This window comes from Salmo salar, chromosome ssa22 (genome assembly GCF_905237065.1).
Source record: "Salmo salar chromosome ssa22, Ssal_v3.1, whole genome shotgun sequence".
Classification (NCBI taxonomy): Eukaryota; Metazoa; Chordata; class Actinopteri; order Salmoniformes; family Salmonidae; genus Salmo; species Salmo salar.
The window spans coordinates 28229736-28251773 of NC_059463.1; the positions used below are offsets into that span (position 1 = coordinate 28229736).

General features: G+C 42.7%; 1 protein-coding gene across 3 annotated transcripts in view; it reads left to right on the plus strand.

Annotated features, from left to right (window-relative positions):
• The window catches only part of LOC106583082 (S-adenosylhomocysteine hydrolase-like protein 1), a 67268-nt gene extending 45491 nt beyond the window's left edge, over positions 1–21777 (plus strand). For all 3 annotated transcript variants that reach the window (XM_014166876.2, XM_045705440.1, XM_014166877.2), the window contains exons 4-17: positions 1367–1467; positions 6051–6153; positions 8042–8136; positions 8270–8376; positions 8468–8584; positions 13500–13563; positions 13904–13992; positions 14313–14383; positions 14529–14623; positions 14817–14915; positions 14993–15061; positions 15721–15799; positions 18421–18541; positions 18733–21777. In XM_014166876.2, coding sequence (XP_014022351.1) covers positions 1367–1467; positions 6051–6153; positions 8042–8136; positions 8270–8376; positions 8468–8584; positions 13500–13563; positions 13904–13992; positions 14313–14383; positions 14529–14623; positions 14817–14915; positions 14993–15061; positions 15721–15799; positions 18421–18541; positions 18733–18739 — 1217 coding nt within the window. In that variant the 3' untranslated portion in view covers positions 18740–21777. The remainder of the gene's footprint in view (positions 1–1366; positions 1468–6050; positions 6154–8041; positions 8137–8269; positions 8377–8467; positions 8585–13499; positions 13564–13903; positions 13993–14312; positions 14384–14528; positions 14624–14816; positions 14916–14992; positions 15062–15720; positions 15800–18420; positions 18542–18732) is intronic.
• The last annotated feature ends 261 nt before the right edge of the window (positions 21778–22038 follow it).

A 22038-nucleotide genomic window follows, 5' to 3' on the forward strand; every position in this document is an offset into this window, starting at 1 on the left:
GTGAAAATTATCTACACCAAACTTGAAACTCACGCGCCGCCTTTGTGTGCCAGTTAGGCTCTTCACCGGTTGTAAAGTTATTTGCCCATTTTATTTGTGCTACAAACCTTATCAAAACATATAGGCCTATGGGCTAGGCTACATGAGAAGTGTGACTATGATTTTAAAAAGTCACACACAAAAAATTATTGCCTTACTGCGCATGCTGGGCATCATTCATAAGTGATGATACATTTCAGGTGTGGCTGAAATATCCAAATCCATTTGTTTGAAGGGGTGTCCACATACTTTTGTGTATATATAGTGTATATGTGTGAAATTAGTTTTGATTTAGAATGGACCATTATCATGCACCTGTCTCGGGGCAGGGGAAAAACAATAAATGTTATTCATGCACTAAAATAGCGAATGGAGGACGCTTTTCCCATGGTTCACTTTCATGCCAGCCAGGTAGGCTGTACTCCTGTTGTAAAGCGAAGCAATGTGCTTAATATTAGGAAAGTTGACGAATAAATATAGTAGGCCTGGCCTATAGAAAGCTAATCGGATCCTCCTATTTTTAATAGAGGCCATCAAAACTCTGTCTTCTCACGCGATTGCATAGCCTATAGAAATGTTGCGCAACATGAGCTTATGGGCTTTCATGAAGTGTTTGATTTTCGATTATGTTTGTTGTCAGAGTGATTACAGGGACAATAGAGTGCTGAGTACCAGGCAGTTAGCAAGTTTGGTAGGCTACTAATGACTAGCAGCATCAGAGCTTGGAGAATCCTAGTTACCGTGACTAAACGGTCATGTAGAATTTGACTGAGGTCATGACTCCTGACCGCCGGTGTTGTGGTAATACGGTCACCTTAACAGCCCTAGGCCTAACCACCAGTTGACACCTTTGATGAAGCTAACCTTCAGTTTTTGCCATGTAGCAAATTCTTTGTCTAAAGTTCTCATTTTATCATTATTGTTTGATTTCAGACATTACTCCCCAAATAACTTAGATTTGATGTGTTATCCTCGGCCTAAATGTTGTGTGCAGCATGGCAGCTGAATCTACACCCTTAACACTGTCAGAACAACTCCAGAGATTGATATGGAGTGATCATCCTTGTCCAATATGAATTGGCAGGTTGCAAAGTCATAGCTTATTTGCGGTTATTTAAATTTTACGGCGCTCAGGTTTTGGTGCAGGAGTCCCTTAATTTTGAGAGAGATTTGTGTGGAAGATGGGAGAGTTGGAAGGGCTTTATATTCAGACCACTTTTCTGTTTGTCTACTCTCTGAATGTAGCTAACACGTTTGGAATCTCTTTCTTTCCCTGTTTCTCTATCTCCTTCACTCTCTATCACCCCACTTCTCTCTTTCCCCACAGATATGTCAGCATTAATCTCCCTCAGGAAGAGAGCCCAGGGAGAGAAGCCACTTGCTGGGGCAAAAATTGTTGGCTGCACTCACATCACTGCCCAGACTGCAGTAAGAAAACTCTGTCTTCTTACCTATCCTAATATCTCTGCCAAGGCTACAGGAGGACATTTTTCTCCTTACAAAGTAGGATTTGAAGGTCACAGCGTACACAGACTTTTGCAGTAACCAAGTTGGCCCTGTTGTTTACACTAATTTACACTGTCTCCAATACCCAAGCTTTGCTGCAATGAAACATCTCTCCCTCTGACATACCCAAATATCAATGCCAAGACCCTTCCCCACAGTATCGCTACTACAGAATAAGGTTGTGCGGTATACAGATTTTCACATCTTCGTACCGTTCTTCTCTCATCCCGGGATTTACGGTATTACTAGCTTAGTACACAAGGGCGGAAAAATTATATTACCAGAATGCTAACAAAATTAACTAACGAGCGCAAAGGAGAGAAAAAATAATTGCAAAGACAGGCAATCCAGCTCCTAAAATTATACATATATAGGTAGGAGCTACCAAATGTCATTTTTGGTGTGTTTGGACATTTTATGAGAATTTGAAAGAAAGATTGATCAAATGAACAGTACTGGCACTGGAGCCGAATGTATATACACTGTCTGTGTGGAGTCTGGGGCAATGGGCCTGCGTGCTCTGAGAAGATTGGTAAGGAGCAGTTGGGGTAGAAGCAGATGGGCAGAGAATGGAGAGGAGAAAAAACGCAAGGAAATCACAATGGTTCGTCGGAAGGGCTTTGACTTCTCAAACACGGCAGAAAGCCAACACAATGATGCCCCATCACCTTATTAATTCAGCCACTTACTTAGATAGCTAGCAATTTAAACTTAGGGGTCGGGTTAATGCAGAATTCTTAGTTTTCTACGCAGGGGGGAAAAAAGTAAATGCATAAGCAATATCTTGCTGTGTTTTGTAAGCGCAAACCTAAAATGCTTCTTATTGTAATTTCTGCTTGGCATCAGACAAATCTTGTGCTTCAGTTGCAGTTCTCCACTCGGATGAGAATTCACAAACTGGCATTCTATCAGCAGACAGCGCTCTGACTGATATGAAGAAGCTACTTTTCTCTGGTACTTTTCTCAGTGTAGCCACAATCCTTTTCTCTGGTAAAATGCAAGATGAACTTTAAAAACAATAAGAAATGTATCTGGCTACATTATTTCTATGATGAGAAAATACCTTGCTTTTTCATTGAAAGCTCATTTGGCCTACTTGTGTGGCTGCCAGTCAAATAGCGTTTCACTTCTGTTGTCATCTGATGAAAATGTATCTATTTTCTGCCGAATGTGTTTCACTAATATATTTTCTGTGAAAGAAAACTATAGTTGCACGTCCCTGATCACTCTATTGAAGCAAAGAAACACTAACTTTCCATATAAAACACAACCGCTGTCAATACACAGCTGGACTCACCTGCTCCCACTTTCCCCAGTTGTGCTATTTACAAACAACAACATGACTGGCTCAACTGTTCTGGGGAACTACAGAAAACTTCATCATGTAAATAATGTGACAGGTGAAATTAACACAATCTGCTTTATCTTCTAACATACAATGAGGGGAAAAAGTATTTGATCCCCTGCTGATTTTGTACGTTTGCCCACTGACAAAGAAATTATCAGTCTATAATTTTAGTGGTAAGTTCATTTTAACAGTGAGAGACAGAAGAACAACAAACAAATCCAGAAAAACGCATGTCAAAAATGTTATAAATTGATTTGCATTTTAATGAGGGAAATAAATATTTGACCCCCTCTCAATCAGAAAGATTTCTGGCTCCCAGGTGTCTTTTATACAGGTAACGAGCTGAGATTAGGAGCACACTCTTAAAGGGAGTGCTCCTAATCTCAGCTTCTTACCTGTATAAAAGACACCTGTCCACAGAAGCAATCAATCAATCATGTTCCAAACTCTCCACCATGGCCAAGACCAAAGAGCTCTCCAAGGATGTCAGGGACAAGATTGTAGACCTACACAATGCTGGAATGGGCTACAAGACCATCGTCAAGCAGCTTGGTGAGAAGGTGACAACAGTTGGTGCGATTATTCACAAATGGAAAAAACACAAAAGAACTGTCAATCTCCCTCGGCCTGGGGCTCCATGCAAGATCTCACCTCGTGGAGTTGCATTGATCATGAGAACGGTGAGGAATCAGCCCAGAACTACACGGGAGGATCTTGTCAATGATCTCAAGGCGGCTGGGACCATAGTCACCAAGAAAACAATTGGTAACGCACTACGCCGTGAAGGACTGAAATCCTGCAGCCCCCGCAAGGTTCCCCTGCTCAAGAAAGCACATATACATGCCCGTCTGAAGTTTGCCAATGAACATTTGAATGATTCAGAGGACAACTGGGTGAAAATGTTGTGGTCAGATGAGACCAAAATGGAGCTCTTTGGCATCAACTCAACTCGCCGTGTTTGGAGGAGGAGGAATGCTGCCTATGACCCCAAGAACACCATCCCCACCGTCAAACATGGAGGTGGAAACATTATGCTTTGGGGGTGTTTTTCTGCTAAGGGGACAGGACAACTTCACTGCATCAAAGGAACGATGGACAGGGCCATGTACCGTCAAATCTTGGGTGAGAACCTCCTTCCCTCAGCCAGGGCATTGAAAATGGGTCGTGGATGGGTATTCCAGCATGACAATGACCCAAAACACACGGCCAAGGCAACAAAGGAGTGGCTCAAGAAGAAGCACATTAAGGTCCTGGAGTGGCCTAGCCAGTCTCCAGACCTTAATCCCATACAAAATCTGTGGAGGGAGCTGAAGGTTCGAGTTGCCAAACGTCTGCCTCAACCTTAATGACTTGGAGAAGATCTGCAAAGAGGAGTAGGACAAAATCCCTCCTGAGATGTGTGCAAACCTGGTGGCCAACTACAAGAAACGTCTGACCTCTGTGATTGCCAACAAGTGTTTTGCAACCAAGTACTAAGTCATGTTTTGCAGAGGGGTCAAATACTTACTTCCCTCATTAAAATGCAAATCAATTTATAACATTTTTGACATGCGTCTTTCTGGATTTTTTTGTTATTCTGTCTCTCACTGTTTAAATAAATCTACCATTAAAATTATAGACTGATAATTTCTTTGTCAGTGGGCAAACGTACAAAATCAGCAGGGGATCAAATACTTTTTTTCCTCACTGTATATTGATGCTGTGAATAAGCTTTTATATATTTACAGTGCCTTTTAGAAAGTATTCACACCTCTTACAGCCTGAATTTAAAATGGATTAACTTGAGATTTTGTGTCGCTGATCTACACCCAATATACACATTTTTTTTATTCATATAATAGGAAAAGCTGAAATGTCTTAAATCGGTAAGTATTCAAACCTAAATAAGTTCAGGTGTAAAAATTAGCTTACTAGGTCACAAAATAAGATGCATGATTTTTTAATAATAACATTATTTTTGAATGGCTACCCCATCTCTGTACCCACACATACAATTTTCTATAAGGTCCCTTAGTCGAAAAGTGCATTTCAAGCACAGGGAGGTTTTCCAATGCCTCGCAAAGAAGGGCACCTGTTGCTAGATAAAAAAATTAATAAAAGACACTGAATATCCCTTTGAGCATGTTGAAGTTCTCAATTACGCTTTGGATGGTGTGTCAATATACCCAATCACTACAAAGATACCAGTGTCGTTCATTACTCAGTTGCCGGAGAGGAAGGAAACCACATGTGATTACACCATGAGGCCAATTGTGATTAAAAGCGTTTAATAGCTGTGATAGAGAACTGAGGATGTAGTTACTCCACAATGCTAACCTAAATGACAGTGAAAAGAAGGAAGCCTGTACAGAAAATAAATATTCCAGAACATGCATCATGTTTGCAATAAGGCACTTTATAAAATTATTTTTTTATTTTACCTTTATTTAACTAGGCAAGTCAGTTAATAACAAATTATTATTTTCAATGACAGCCTAGGAACTGCCTTGTTCAGGGGCAGAATGACATATTTTTACCTTGTTAGCTCGGGGATTCGATCTTGCAACCTTTCGGTTACAAGTCCAACGCTCTAACCACTAGGCTACCTGCCACTACTTAAGTAATAGTGCACAAAATATGGCAAAAAATGCACTTTTTGTCCTGAATACAAAGCGTTAAGTTTGAGTCAAATCCAGCACTCTTCATATTTTCAAGCATGGTGGCGACTGCATCATGCTATGGATATGCTTGTCATCGGCAAGGACTAGGGAGTTATTTAGGACAAAATAAATGTGATCCAGCGAAGCACAGGTAAAATCTTAGAGGAAATCCTGTTTGTCTGCTTTCCAACAGACACCGAGAGACAAATCCACCTTTCAGCAGAACAATAACCATAAACGAATGAAAATAATATTGTTACATTTTTCTTCCACTTTGAAATTGGAGTATTGTGTGTACATCACTGACCAAAAATTACAATTAAATCCATTTTAATCCCACTTTGTGAAACAAGAACTCTGTGTGAATATTTTCTGAAGACAAAATATATTGAGTTTTACTGCTCTCTTTTGTGTACTGTAAAGCTAAGGCTATTTATCATACAGAGATGTACAAGTAATATGTTGTATTTTTCTTGTTCCTCTCTCATTCAACCCCCTCCTCTCTCTCTTGCCTTCAGGTGTTGATTGAGACTCTGGTGGCCCTGGGGGCCCAGTGTCGCTGGACAGCCTGTAACATCTACTCCACACAGAACGAGGTGGCAGCTGCCCTCTCAGAGATCGGTAAGTAAAAGCTTTCAACATTACTGCTTTGTTACAGTATGAGCTTCTATATGGAAAAGAATGAGAGGCTGATTGTACTTCATAAGAGGTTTTTGAAAGTTGTGGTACATCACATTCATATTAATTAGTACTATTTCTGCGTACTATGCATACTTTAACTTGTATTAATATGTAATGAATTACATGATTGTTAAATGGGTGTTTCTTGTAAGGGTGCTACGAGTTGAGGGTGATTTGCTTCCCTGTGCCCTTTGAAACCAAGGAGACGTTTTTCGATATGTTCTCAATAAAGTCCTGAAAAACACAGAACATCAGGCTTGCCCTCTAGTCATTGAACTACAGAACCAAGACACGCATATCTCTTGGGTTGCTGGGTGATTGTTAAGTATATGTGATTCCGTAGTGGGGTCTCTTTGTTCATGGCCTGTTAGACGGTTAGGTTCACAACAGAGTCAGACTGCATTAAAGTAGTCACACCACTCAAGCTGGGAGAGGAACTGGCACACAGGCTGTGGGCTGATTAACTTGTCCTACGCACACAGTATCCTCTGACCATTTACAACCCACTCAGCAGTGTTGACATTTCTACGAGTGAGTTATGCCAGCAATCTTCATACCATACAGCAAGCCTGCCAGAAACCTACTGAGATGGAGACTTGATCAGATGAAAGGAGTAGATAGTAGTACGTAGGTGTATACTTACAGGGATGAGGTTGGAGGACTAGGTATGAGGTTAACTAAGAAAAAGTCAGTGGGATAGAGATCGTAAGCCCAGGTGCTGTATAGCGTGTTTCTAGCTGTATGGTCATACAGGATGAGCAGCGTGGCAGAGGAACCATAGAGCCTTCAAAATCTACCTAATAGCAGGAATCAGAATTGTGTTTTAGTGTACCACTATTTTTTTATTTGTTTTACATAAGCTCTCCCTTTCCCACATAGTTGTGTAAAGCTCCATCTGTCAGATTATCTCTTTCTAATAAACAGTTGGTCCAGGTCTTTTATGGAGAGAAATCTCCCTGCTAACAGATGAAAGGGCTGTGTCCTCTGGCAGCTTCCGTTTCTGCCTGTCTGGTCTGGTCTGCTCTACTCTCTCTGGGGTGGAAATGACCAGGAGGCCTTCTGTCCTGCTGCAGCTATCACCTGATGTCTGGTCCTCTTCTAGAAATCACAGGATAACAGCTTTTGAGACAAGAGACCCAGCTTATTATCCCCTCTAGGTTTAGAGAACAGACATACAGAGGGTTTGACTCTGTGTTATAAAGCCTGCATTATGATGTTATAAGCATCTCAGAAAGGAAGTAAAATGTTAGGTCAGTTCACCACAATTGGTCATGAAGACACATAGCAGTATAGGACTACTGTGTAACTAAGCCTAATAAGCTACAGTAGCGATTCTACATGATCATTCAGTACTCGTGTCAATATTGTTATGGCTGCTATTGATAGCTGTTTCCTGAATGATTATGAGTGTGTGAAGTTAGCTTTAATGTTAGAGAGCTGAAGTCTTTAGTGAGCAGGGTTGTGTAAGTGTTCTGCCTGCTGGAGGAGCCTACAGCACTGTTCTTGGCTATGTGGTGTTGTGGTTGGATTGTTGTGCAGGTCCAGATATCTGGAGTTAAGCTGCAGGCCATTATATTAATATGGCTTTAGAGCAGATTATACGGACGTTGAGCACCGTGCGTTCAAAGGTGATCAGTTCTGCTCTCTGGAATGAAGGGTCTTTGCATCACAAATCAATGATTTTGCTTATATTAAAGGTTCAGGACCCTGTGCTGTTGTTTAAAAAGGGATTTTGATTTGTCTCTGTTTTGTAATATCTGTCTGATCTGGAGAAATATAGCAATTTCTAAACCCCTCTATTCTCCTAACTACCTTGTGATTTGTGCAGGTGTGGCAGTTTTTGCCTGGAAGGGGGAATCGGAGGATGACTTCTGGTGGTGTATCGACAAGTGCGTCAACATGGAGGGCTGGCAGCCTAACATGGTACCCATATAAGTCTATAATTTATCCTCCTTTAACAACAAGGCAAATGTCCTTGTAGACCATTTTGTGTTACTGATGTCTGTTTGTTGTCACCGTTTGAGAATGTTGTCCCTTCTTGCTGTGTCTGTGGTAGATCCTTGATGATGGAGGGGACTTGACCCACTGGGTGTATAAGAAATACCCCAACGTCTTCAAGAAGATCAGGGGCATTGTGGAGGAGAGTGTGACTGGGGTCCACAGGTAATTTTAGTTCTGATTACAGCACAGTCACACACGCAAGACCAGCGGGCAACTCTGAGCTAAGTTACTTAGTCACCTCTTTGTCTTTCAGGTTGTACCAGTTGTCCAAAGCAGGCAAGCTGTGTGTGCCAGCCATGAACGTGAATGACTCTGTGACAAAGCAGAAGTTTGACAACCTCTACTGCTGCAGAGAGTCTATCCTGGATGGGTAGGTGTTAAATGAACCTTTAAGTGAAGTGAATGTTGTCACTACAACAGTGTTCTTTGCACTACATAACAATGTATCAATTAGATTTATTTTGTAAATACTGTAGATACTGTACATAATCAGGGCAAGGCGGGTGACCGGAAACATGACCGAATACAGTGTAGGTATTCCCTCCGCAAGGCAATCAAACAAGCTAAGCGTCAGTATAGAGACAGAGTAGAGTCGCAATTCAACGGCTAAGACACGAGAGGGATGTGGCAGGGTCTACAGTCAATCACGGACCACAAAAAGTTAACCAGCCCCGTCGCGAACCACGATGTCTTGCTCCCAGACAAACTAAACAACTTCTTTGCTTGCTTTGAGGGAAATATAGTGCCACCGACACAGCCCGCTACCAAAACCTGCGGGCTCTCCTTCACTGCAGCCAACGTGAGTTAAACATGTTAACCCTCGCAAGGCTGTCGGCCCAGACGGCATCCCTAGCCACGTCCTCAGAGCATGCGCAGACCAGCTGGCTGGTGTGTTTACAGACATATTCAATCAATCCCTATCCCAGTCTGCTGTTCCCACATGCTTCAACAGGGCCACCATTGTTCCTGTTCCCAAGAAAGCGAAGGTAACTGAGCTAAATGACTATCGCCCCGTAGCACTCACTTCCGTCATCATGAAGTGCTTTGAGAGACTAGTCAAGGACCATATCACCTCCACCCTAGACCCACTCTAATTTGCTTACCGCCCCAATAGGTCCACAGACGACGCAATCACACTGCCATAACCCATCTGGACAAGAGGAATACCTATGTAAGAATGCTGTTCATCGACTACAGCTCAGCATTTAACACCATAGTACCCTCCAAACTCGTCATTAAGCTCGAGACCCTAGGTATCGACCCCGCCCTGTGCAACTGGGTCCTGGACTTTCTGACTGGCCACCCCCAGGTGGTGAGGGTAGGAAACATCATCTCCATCCCGCTGATCCTCAACACTGGGGCCCCACAAGGATGCGTTCTCAGCCCTCTCCTGTACTCCCTGTCCACCCATGACTGCGTGACCATGCATGCCTCCAACTCAATCATCAAGTTTGCAGACAACACTACAGTGGTAGGCTTGATTACCGACAACGACGAGACAGCCTACAAGGAGGAGGTGAGGGCCCTTGGAGTGTGGTGTCAGGAAAATAACCTCACACTCAATGTCAACAAAACAAAGGAGATGATCGTGGACTTCAGGAAACAGCAGAGGGAGCAGCCCCATATCCACATTGACGGGACAGTAGTGGAGAAGGTGGAAAGTTTTACGTTCCTCTGCGTACACATCACGGACAAACTGAAATGGTCCACCCACACAGACAGCGTGGTGAAGGCGCAACAGCGTCTCTTCAACCTCAGGAGGCTGAAGAAATTTGGCTTGTCACCAAAAACACTCACAAACTTTTACAGATGCACAATCGAGAGCATCCTGTCGGGCTGTATCACCGCCTGGTACGACAACTGCTCCGCCCACAACCGCAAGGCTCTCCAGAGGGTAGTGGGGTCTGCACAACGCATCACAGGGGGCAAACTACCTGCCCTCCAAGACACCTACACCACCTGATGTCACATGAAGGCCAAAAACATCAAGGACAACAACCACCTGAGCCACTGCCTGTTCACCCCGCTATCATCCAGAAGGCGAGGTCAGTACAGGTGCATCAAAGCTGGGACCGAGAGACTGAAAAACAGCTTCTATCTCAAGGAAATCAGACTGTTAAACAGCGATCACTAACATTGAGTGGCTGCTGCCAACATACTGACTCAAATCTCTAGCCACTTTAATAATAAAAAAAATGGATGTAATGTATCACGAGCCACTTTAAACAATGCCACTTTATATAATGTTTACATACCCTACATTACTCATATCATACGTATATACTGTACTCTATGCCATCTACTACATCTTGCCTATACCGTTCGGCCATCGTTCATCCATATATTTATATGAACATATTCTTATTCATTCCTTTACACCTTTGTGTATAAGGTAGTTGTTGTGAAATTGTTAGATTACTTGTTAGATATTACTGCATGGTCAGAACTAGAAACACAAGCATTTCGCTACACTTGCATTAACATCTGCTAACCATGTGTATGTGACAAATAAAATTAGATTTGATTTACTGTACATACATAAAATCATATACACTAGACAATATAATGGCGCCGGAGGCTTATGACCGAAAAGAGCTTCTGGACATCAGAACAGCGATTACTCACCTCAAACTGGACGAAGTTCGTGAGTCCAACTAGAAGTTTAATGAGTCCGTTACCAAGGATATACTGCTTTCCGGAGAGCAGGCCCAAATCCCCGTCATTCACCTGAAGAGAACGCGGAGATACAGAGGGAGAAGGTCGGGGTGCCTTATGAGGATTCAGAGACGAGTGAGTAAATCGCCACTACCATCGGTTCTATTGGCCAACGTGCAATCACTGGAAAACAAACTTGATGATCTACGGTCAAGACTAACCTACCAATGGGACATCAAAAACGGTAATATTTTATGTTTCACCGAGTCGTGGCTGAACGATGACGCGGATAATAATTAGCTGGCTGGGTTTTCCATGCATCGGCAGGACAGAGAAGTTACGTCTGATAAGACGAGGGGCAGGGGTGTGTGTGTCTATTTTTCAATAACAGCTGGTGTGCCATGTCTAATATTAAAGACGTTTCGAGGTATTGCTGTAGACCACACTATCTACCAAGAGTTATCTATATTATTTGTAGCTGTCTATTTACCACCACAAACCGATGCTGGCACTAAAACTGCACTCAACGAGCTGTATAAGGCCATAAGCAACCAAGAAAATGCTCATCCAGAAGCGGCTCTCCTAGTGGCCGGGGACTTTAATGCAGGCAAAATTAAATCAGTTTTACCTCATTTCTACCAGCATGTCACATCTGCAACCAAAGGAGAAAAAATTCTAGACCACCTTTACTCCACACACAGAAACGCATACAAAGCTCTCCCTCACTCTCCATTTGGCAAATTTGACCATAATTCTATCCTCCTGATTGCTGTTTACAAGCAAAAACTAAAGCAGGAAGTACCAGTGACTCGGTCAATACGGAAGTGGTCAGATGACACGGATGCTACGCTACAGGACTGTTTTGCTAGCATAAACTGGAATATACTCTGTGATTCATCTAATGGCATTGAGAAGTATACCACCTCAGTCTCCGGCTTCATCAATAAGTGCATCGACGACGTCGTCCCCACAGTGACCGTACGTACATATCCCAACCAGAAGCCATGGGTTACAGGCAACATCCGCATCGAGCTAAAGGCTAAAGCTGCCGCTTTCAAGGAGCGGGACACTAATCCGGAACAAATCCCGTTATGCCCTCAGACAGGCAAAGTGTCAATACAGGACAAAGATTGAATCCTAATACACGGGCTCTGACGCTCGTCAGATGTGGCAGGGCTTGCAAACATTTACGGACTTCAAAGGGAAACCTAGCCACGAGCTGTCTAATGATGCGAGCCTACCAGGCGAGCTAAATGCCTTTTTATGCTCGCTTTGATGCAAGCAACACTGAAGCATGCATGAGAGCACTCTGGAAGGACTGTGTGATCACGCTCTCCGTAGCCGATGTGAGCAAGACCTTTAAAAAGGTCAAAATTCACAATGTCGCGGGCCAGACTGATTACCAGGGCATGTACTCAGAGCATGCGCGGACCAACTGGCAAGTGTCTTCACTGACATTTTCAACCTCTCCCTTACCGAGTCTGTAATACCTACATGTTTAAACAGACCACAATAGTCCCTGTGCCCAAGAATGCAAAGGTAACCTGCTTAAATGACTACCACCCCGTAGCACTCACGTCAGTAGCCATGAAGTGCTTTGAAAGGCAGGTCCACATTACCAACGAACTATCATGGTCCTAACACACCAAGACAGTCGTGACGAGGGCACGACAACACCTTTTCCTCAAAGTTCTACAGCTGCACCATTGAGAGCATCCTGACCGGTTGCATCACCGCCTGGTATGGCAACTGCTCGACATCCGACCGTAGGGCGCTACAGAGGGTAGTGCGTACGCCCCAATACGTCATTGAGGCCAAGCTTCCTGCAATCCAGGACCTATATACTCGGCGGTGTCAGAGGAAGGCCCCATAAATTGTCAAAGATTCCAGCCACCCTAGTCATAGACTATTTTCTCTGCTACCGCCTGGCAAGTGGTACCGGAGTGTCAAGTCTAGGTCCAAAAGGCTCCTTAACAGCTTCTACCCCCAAGCTATAAGACTGCTGAACAATTAATCAAATGACCACCCGGACTATTTACATTGACCCCCCCCTTTTGTTTTTACACTGCTACTTGCTGTTTAATATCTATGCATAGTCACTTTACCACTACCTACATGTACAAACTACCTCGACTAACCTGAACCCCCACATGTTGACTCGGTACCAGTACCCCCTGTATATAGCCTCGTTTTTGTTATGTAATTTTGTTACTTTTTATGTTTTTTACTTTAGTAAATGTTTGTATTTAGTAAATATTTTCTTAACTCTATTTCTTGATCTGTTGTTGGTTAAGGGCTTGTAAGTAAGCATTTTACGATAAGGTCTACACCTGTTGTATTTGCCACAAATACAATTTGATTTGATATACTCAAGTCCTGTTCTGCTGAATTTTTCCCCAAGGCAAAATATGATGCATTTTCAGTGTCCCAACCAAAGCATCTCTGGCCTGTGTAAGCCAATAAATCAGGGTAACAACATGGCCTGTGTGGCCTCCAGTGGCCTGGGAAGTTGCTTTTATAGACGGCTACTGCCCATTTCACTCAACCTGGGGTTTTAACACACCACAGAAAGGCTGACATCCTGAATCCTATTGTTTCCCCTGTCTCTGTCTCCATGTTTCTGTCTGCAGCCTGAAGAGGACCACAGATGTGATGTTTGGAGGAAAGCAGGTTGTTGTCTGTGGTTATGGAGAGGTAAGGAGGTTTCATAATATACATCTAGTTCTGTTTGAATAGTCAGTCTTTTCCGGCTATGCTAAACCTGCTATAATGAGAATATGTGCACTCAGTGTAATGATTATCACCTGTACAGTACATATTAGTACATCAATATACATAAGAGTTCAATGCCATCTCATGCTAAGTTATTGTGTATTTAGTCTAATGTAATCCTCCTCTAAAGAGTCTAATGTGGACGTCAAGGTTTACCAGTATGCATGTTCTGTAGTGGGTAATTTGTGGCCTTTTCTGTTTATCAAGGTCAATGTGATGTGGTCATATTATGTAATGCTAATGCAATGTGCTCTCCCTGCAGGTTGGGAAAGGTTGCACTGCCGCACTGAAAGCCATGGGATCCATCGTCTACGTCACAGAGATTGATCCCATCTGCGCCCTGCAGGCCTGGTGAGGGACAGCAAGTAGGAAGCAGGAAGTACCAAATGTTAAGCACTGCTGACCCAGAGAAATGACACAATAACGTGGCCCTGTCCTGCTCTGAGAGAAACCTTTGAAACATAAAATACTCCAGCAAAATATAAATGGAAAACCTGAGCTGGCTTTTATAATTCAGGATAAAACGATAGAAACCGGACAGCAATTTATTAATAAACGTTTGAATATAACAATAAGCCTTATTATTTGAATGGCACTTTACGGTAGGCAGAGCACTTGTCTCTCCCCCTCGGTTCTGACTAACCGCTCTTTCCCCATGTGTGTCTTAACAGCATGGACGGCTTCAGGGTGGTCAAGCTGAACGAGGTCATCCGCCAGGTGGACGTCATCATCACATGCACTGGTAAACAACATCAAACTACTGTGTTTATGTAATCAATAGTGATATTATTTTGGACAATTATATATGATTTCACCTAATCACCCTGAGGGTTTGTGCTAAGCCCTATATGGAGGTTTTAGACTGGTGTTCTTCTCTGGTGTCCTAGGGAATAAGAACGTGGTGACCAGGGACCAGCTGGACCGCATGAAGAACGGCTCCATCGTGTGCAACATGGGACACTCCAACACTGAGATTGACGTGGTGAGGAACTTTGACAAACCAATTTGTTGCTACAGTAAAACGTAAAAATCAAGGGAGGGTATCTTTGAAGTTTCTTGGAATATGAAGTTTGTGATGATGATTTAAAATGTACTGCATATTTAGACTTTTAGTAGTGTGAGTGAGAGTGCGTAGTGTGTTTCCATGACCCTTGTGTGTGTGACCTGCTAACCAGGCGAGCCTGCGGACCCCAGAACTGACCTGGGAGAGAGTGCGCTCTCAGGTGGACCACGTCATCTGGCCTGACGGAAAGAGGGTCATCCTGCTGGCCGAGGTGGGAAGTTACACATACACACACGCATGCACATATACTCCCACATAGCAAATTACATGTTTGTGTGTCTTCCTCAGGGTCGTCTACTGAACCTCAGCTGCTCCACAGTTCCCACCTTCGTCCTGTCAATCACAGCCACGACCCAGGTAAAAGACACTCCCCACAGTAGCTAACAACCAGACAGAGTAGTGCTGCAGAAAGCAGCAGGTAATACAGACCCTCACTGCCTCTTCCAACCCCACACTAGCTACCAGATAGAGTCTATGGGTTATTATGTGGTCTATTCCCTCCCAGAATTAGGCCACCATGGTAGATGATAAGAGTGTGCCTTGACCTCAGTGTCAACTCTAATAATAAACCTCCGGGGGGGGGAATGGCTAAGGAGGGCTTATCTGATCTGAACTGAGCATGTCTCATGTAGATTAGATAGACTCTCAGAGCACTGTGTAGAACACCAAGCTAGGACAGGGGAAGCAATGGCATAGTGTAGCCATCTCCCCTAGTGCATATTTCATTCAGTGACAATTTGTGCATCGAATAACACCTTTCATTTGGCACATTAAGAAAAGTACATTTACATGCACAGCTGTATATTTAGACTGCTGTCATGGCATTTCTAAAAAGGTTCAGTGGTTATTCAACGGTTCCAGGAACGGTGTGGGTATTTATAAAATGTTGTTTGAATGTAAGGGGGCTCTATGTGTTCACACGAGTACATTGTATAATGTGATTATTGATATGTGTCTCTTCCTGAGATTGTGTGTGTATACCGATGATTGTGTATGGTGCTTCATTTCTCCTACAGGCTCTGGCCCTTATTGAGCTGTACAATGCTCCAGAGGGCCGCTACAAACAGGATGTCTACTTGCTGCCCAAGAAGATGGGTGAGTCTTTATTATATCCTCATGTGTTTGGAGCGTTACATGAGAATACAGAGAAATAGTGGCTGTTGTGGTAGTTGTTATAATTATTATGTTATGGTCTAGCTAGCAACACAATTCCACGCTTCAAGATTGCTTCGATCACGTGGACTGGGATATGTTCCGGATAGCATCGAACAACAACATTGATGTATACACTGATTCAGTGAGCGAGTTTATTAGCAAGTGCATCGGTGGTGATGTACCAACAGCGACTGTTAAAACCTTCCCCAACCAGAAACCGTGGATTGATGGCAGGATTCGCACAAAACTGAAAGCGCGAACCACTGCTTTTAATCAGGGCAAGGCGACCGGAAACATGACCGAATACAAACAGTGTAGCTATTCCCTCCGCAAGGCAATCAAACAAGCTACGCGTCAGTATGGAGATAAAGTAGAGTCGCAATTCAACGGCTCAGACACGAGAGGTATGTGGCAGGGTCTACAGTCAATCACGGACTACAAAAAGAAAACCAGCCCGTCGCGGATCCCAATGTCTTGCTCCCAGACAAACTAAACAACTTCCTCGCTCGCTGAGAGGCCAATACAGTGCCACCGACATGGCCCGCTACCAAAACCTGCGGACTCTCCTTCACCGCAGTCAACGTGAGTAAAACATTTAAACGTGTTAACCCTTGCAAGGCTGCCAGCCCAGACGGCATCCCCAGCCGTGTGCTCAGAGCATGCGCAGACCAGCTGGCTGGTGTGTTTACGGACATATTCAATCAATCCCTATCCCAGTCTGCTGTTCCCACATGCTTCAAGAGGGCCACCATTGTTCCTGTTCCCAAGAAAGCTAAGGTAACTGAGCTAAATGACTATCGCCCCGTAACACTTACTTCCGTCATCATGAAGTGCTTTGAGAGACTTGTCAAGGACCATATCACCTCCACCCTACCTGATACCCTAGACCCACTCCAATTTGCTTACCGCCCCAATAGGTCCACAGACGACACAATCACACTACATAATGCACACTGCCCTAACCCATCTGGACAAGAGGAATACCTATGTAAGAATGCTGTTCATTGACTACAGCTCAGCATTTAACAACATAGTACCCTCCAAACTCGTCATTAAGCTCGAGACCCTAGGTATCGACCCCGCCCTGTGCAACTGGGTCCTGGACTTTCTGACTGGCCGCCCCCAGGTGGTGAGGGTAGGGAACAACATCTCCACCCCGCTGATCCTCAACACTGGGGCCCCACAAGGATGCGTTCTCAGCCCTCTCCTGTACTCCCTGTCCACCCATGACTGCGTGACCATGCATGCCTCCAACTCAATCATCAAGTTTGCAGACAACACTACAGTGGTAGGCTTGATTACCGACAACGACGAGACAGCCTACAAGGAGGAGGTGAGGGCCCTTGGAGTGTGGTGTCAGGAAAATAACCTCACACTCAATGTCAACAAAACAAAGGAGATGATCGTGGACTTCAGGAAACAGCAGAGGGAGCACCCCCCTATCCACATCGACAGGACAGTGGTGGAAAGTTTTACGTTCCTCTGCGTACACATCACGGACAAACTGAAATGGTCCACCCACACAGACAGTGTGGTGAAGAAGGCGCAACAGCGCCTCTTCAACCTCAGGAGGCTGAAGAAATTTGTCTTGTCACCAAAAACACTCACAAACTTTTACAGATGCACAATCGAGAGCATCCTGTCGGGCTGTATCACCGCCTGGTACGACAACTGCTCCGCCCACAACCGCAAGGCTCTCCAGAGGGTAGTGGGGTCTGCACAACGCATCACCGGGGGCAAACTACCTGCCCTCCAAGACACCTACACCACCTGATGTCACACGAAGGCCAAAAACATCAAGGACAACAACCACCTGAGCCACTGCCTGTTCACCCCGCTAACATCCAGAAGGCGAGGTCAGTACAGGTGCATCAAAGCTGGGACCGAGAGACTGAAAAACAGCTTCTATCTCAAGGCCATCAGACTGTTAAACAGCCATCACTAACATTGAGTGGCTGCTGCCAACATACTGACTCGAATCTCTAGCCACTTTAATAATAAATGTAACACTAGCCACTTTAAACAATGCCACTTTATATAATGTTTACATACCCTACACTAATCATCTCATATGCATATACTGTACTCTACTGCATCTTGCCTATGCCGTTCGGCCATCGCTCATCCATATATTTATATGTACATATTCTTATTCATTCCTTACACTTGTGTGTATAAGGTAGTTGTTGTGAAATTGTTAGATTACTTGTTAGATATTACTGCATGGTCAGAACTAGAAGCACAAGCATTTCGCTACACTTGCATTAACATCTGCTTACCATGTGTATGTGACCAATAAAATTTGATTTGACAGCACGCAGCAATTCCTGCTCTAGTTGTTTAATCACTCCCTCTGAGAGTGTGGACATAATGATACTGTTTCACAAGTGCTTGTTTTGGACAAGCTGTTCAAACCACGTCGACTGGTTTCTGAAGCCCTACTTATGCCCTCTGATGACATGAATGAGGCATTCCGTTACGTTGACACAAATCGTTACATTCAATGAAATATAACATTGTTTATCACTTCTATAATTGTATGTGTGTTGTGATTGTCTCAGATGAGTATGTTGCCAGCCTGCACCTGCCCACCTTTGATGCCCACCTGACTGAGCTTTCAGATGAGCAGGCCAAGTACCTGGGCCTCAACAAGAATGGCCCATTCAAACCCAACTACTACAGGTACAATCATCCATCTAAGATCCCTTTAAATGACACACAAATGTCAGATTTATGTATGATTTATCTGCAATGGATCCCCACAGCCACAACATACATGTTCTCATTGGTCCAATCGAGCTAAGTAAAGGTTGGTATGCTATTCAGTACAAACATTTGACTGCTAGGTTTATGTTAATTTTTGGTATTCACAGGTATTAGCTTGCATGAACGGACCACAACTCTGCACTCCTTGACTTGGAGAAGGCCTGGATGACCAGAAGATAATGAAATCTATATTTTATTTTTTAGAGACACTGTTTTTGTTTTCAAATCAACCTCTATTCCGTCATCATCTTCAGTAAATGTTCCCCTGTTTCACTTGCTGTTTTGTGTGTTTAGTTTCACCATCAGTTCTGTAAATATACACCTCTAAGAAACCAACATGCAGGATCCCACTGGCCATGAATGACTAATTGAAAGTACAGCACTTAAACTCTGCTAGAGATGTATTTGTTTTCTACAGAAGTCTGATTTCATACCCACTCCACTAGAATAGACATTTTCTTGGTGGTTTATCAGTAGCTTGATTTATGTTTATATTATTGTGCCAAATGATTGTGTAGGGAAGGGTATAGTTGTGATTGAGATTTTTATTTGTTTTCTGCATTGACATCGCTACACGCTTCTCAAACAATTACATTCCAGCCAGGGGAACAGGGAGAAATGGCCTCTACAATAGAAAGTCCCAACCGCAAAATGTTCCCTTTAAAGGTCCAATGCAGCCGTTTATCTCTATCTAATCATTTCTGGGTAACAATTATGTACCTTACTGTGATTTGTTTCTTTTTTTTTAAACTATTTTAATTGAAAGCAAACAGCTTCTTAGCAAAGAGCAATTTCTCAAGCAAGAATTTTGCTAGGACTGTCAGGGAGTGATCTGAGTGGGGAGGGGAAAACTGAAAACTAGCTGTTATTGGCAGAAAGGTTTGGAACTCTTTCTTATTGGTCTATTGACTAACTTACCGTCTGGTGATGTCATCAGGCAGGCCAAAACTCCATCCCACCAAAACAGGCTGAAACTTCAGGCAGTCTTTTCAAACAGCTCTTACACTAAAAGGGCATTATTGTAATTTTAACAATTTTACAGCCTTATTCCAACCTCAGTCTAGATATATATATATATATATATCACAGGAAATCAAGTGTTTGACTGCACTGGGCCAACACATTGTCACGTTTCCTACTGGAAACATGATACCCACATAGATGTTTATTACCAGCTGTACATTTTTCTATCTCTCTCCCTTTGAAACAGAGCTGAAATGTGATTGAATTGAAAAGATGATTACTTTGACTGACTAAACCTCCTAAGGCAGACATTTATTGTATTTTCTGTATAGTACATGTATGCATGTACAGTACAGAAATGTAGTTATCTTCACCAACACGTAGATACAGAAAGGTATGTGTAACCAGAAGAGCGATTATCCAATGTGGCACTGATTTTGATTGAGTCTCACATGGTTATAGGGTAATAACACTGAAATGTTTTGCATTAAAGGAGTCTTATCGGACTCAAATGACAATAGTGGAGTTGACATTTCTCCAACTCTGGTCCTAATTATGTGGAAATACGTTTATTGAAATTATTTTTTAAATATTGTAGTTGGCTGATAGTTTATTGTTACTGGTATCATTTTTTGTGTCGTGAATCCTGTTTTCTCTTAATGTTCCTAATCACCATGTTGTCCTTCTCTGTTCTCTGCATCCATATCTGCCTGTTTTCATGTCACCATCACATGGTCACTATTGTCAGTTTTTTGCAGAAAGAAGAAACTTACACAGCCAACCAACTCTCCATAAGGGAGAGTTGTTTTTCAGTTGAGTAACATGGGACACCGAGTCCATTGAATACAGACCACATCTGTGCATACAATTTTAGTTTTTGCTGAGGTTTTCAGGCTTTTCTCTGTCCTACCATTTTAGCTGTGTGAAACAGATACTATTTTATTTGTGTATATGTTAGCTAATGCAACTGTGAGAAAGCGCTTTCATCTTTGCACTACTTAAAGCTGTTGGGCATTACAAGCAAGGACATATGCGTGAGAAGAACATTGTTGGCGGGGTATTGGCGTCGTAACGTTGGTTACTGGTCAAGTGACAGTGCCTTGTGACTCATCTGCTACTGTACATATTCATCACTTGTAGGATTATGTCCGTCTGCTCTCTTCCTCTTTGGAAGCTGTCCAACAGTGTTCTGATTCTGCAATATAATCGCTGTGCACAAAGATGTGCATAAATCTAGTGGTTTCTTATAAAGATTTGTACTTATTGGGGGGGGGGGGTACCAAAACTGCTTGACGTGTCAACATTTTAAAGTTACTTCCATTGTGAGTTAACAAAGTACTTTGAATTCACTTGTTTTGTACATACCATTGTTTTTGAAAGTACAGTACATTTTTCAATTTTTTCCCTTGGGTATTGTCTGTATAGCACTACCAAAAGCATGCCATGAAGTAAAATGACTCAATCTCCCAGAATTCCTTTACATGCACTGCATTGATTACAATGCCTCTATCAAATTCAGTTTTAGTTAAATGAATCTTCCATATTTTTTATTCATTCATACTGTCCTAATGATAAGGACTAGCCGGATGTCCTAATAACTGACAAATAGTCAGTTTATGAAACATTGTCTAACAGGAGAGAGTTCTTATCTGACTAGTTCTCAAGTCCAGGGTCATTTGGCTGTTGTATGCAACAGTGCTCTGCAATTTCACTTCAACCGACATAAATAGTGAAGAACTCTTGTGACATACATTTATTATGCTTATGTGATTGATTTGTAATCATTTTTAATAATTTCATCTCGAAAATACCATATACCAAGTGACAAGTTTCACTTGTTGACAACCGTGTTCAAAATCAAGTGATGCGTGAGGAGCTGAAATGTTGACCCTTTATGAAGCAAGGATCACTGAGACGAACATGATGCGAGAATCGCTTATGTATCTCTGGTTTCGACAAAACTAACTTTTTACCTTAGGATTTTTATTTGAGCTTTGCAAATGAAATCATAGTGTTAGATTATACAGTACTATGTATTATTTTTCTGTGTATTATTTGGTGTAGTCTGGCTGAGTCTCAATTCAAATTGATTTACTTGAATGCACTCTGATGCTGTTATTTCTGTTTCTGCTTTCTGTTGGTTGATGTATACCTATCCCTTTAATAAACGTTTCTGTGTTTAAATTAAACTGCTAGTGCAAAAATGTTCAAGTCATTCTTTACCAAGTGTGATGTTAAGTCCCATTTCTGTAACTAACTGTATGGGGGTTTTCCACTTACAGTGAGGGAAAAAAGTATTTGATACCCTGCTGATTTTGTATGTTTGCCCACTGACAAAGAAATTATCAGTCTATAATTTTAATGGTAGGTTTATTTGAACAGTGAGAGACAGAATAACAACAAAGAAATCCAGAAAAACGCATGTCAAAAATGTTATAAATTGATTTGCA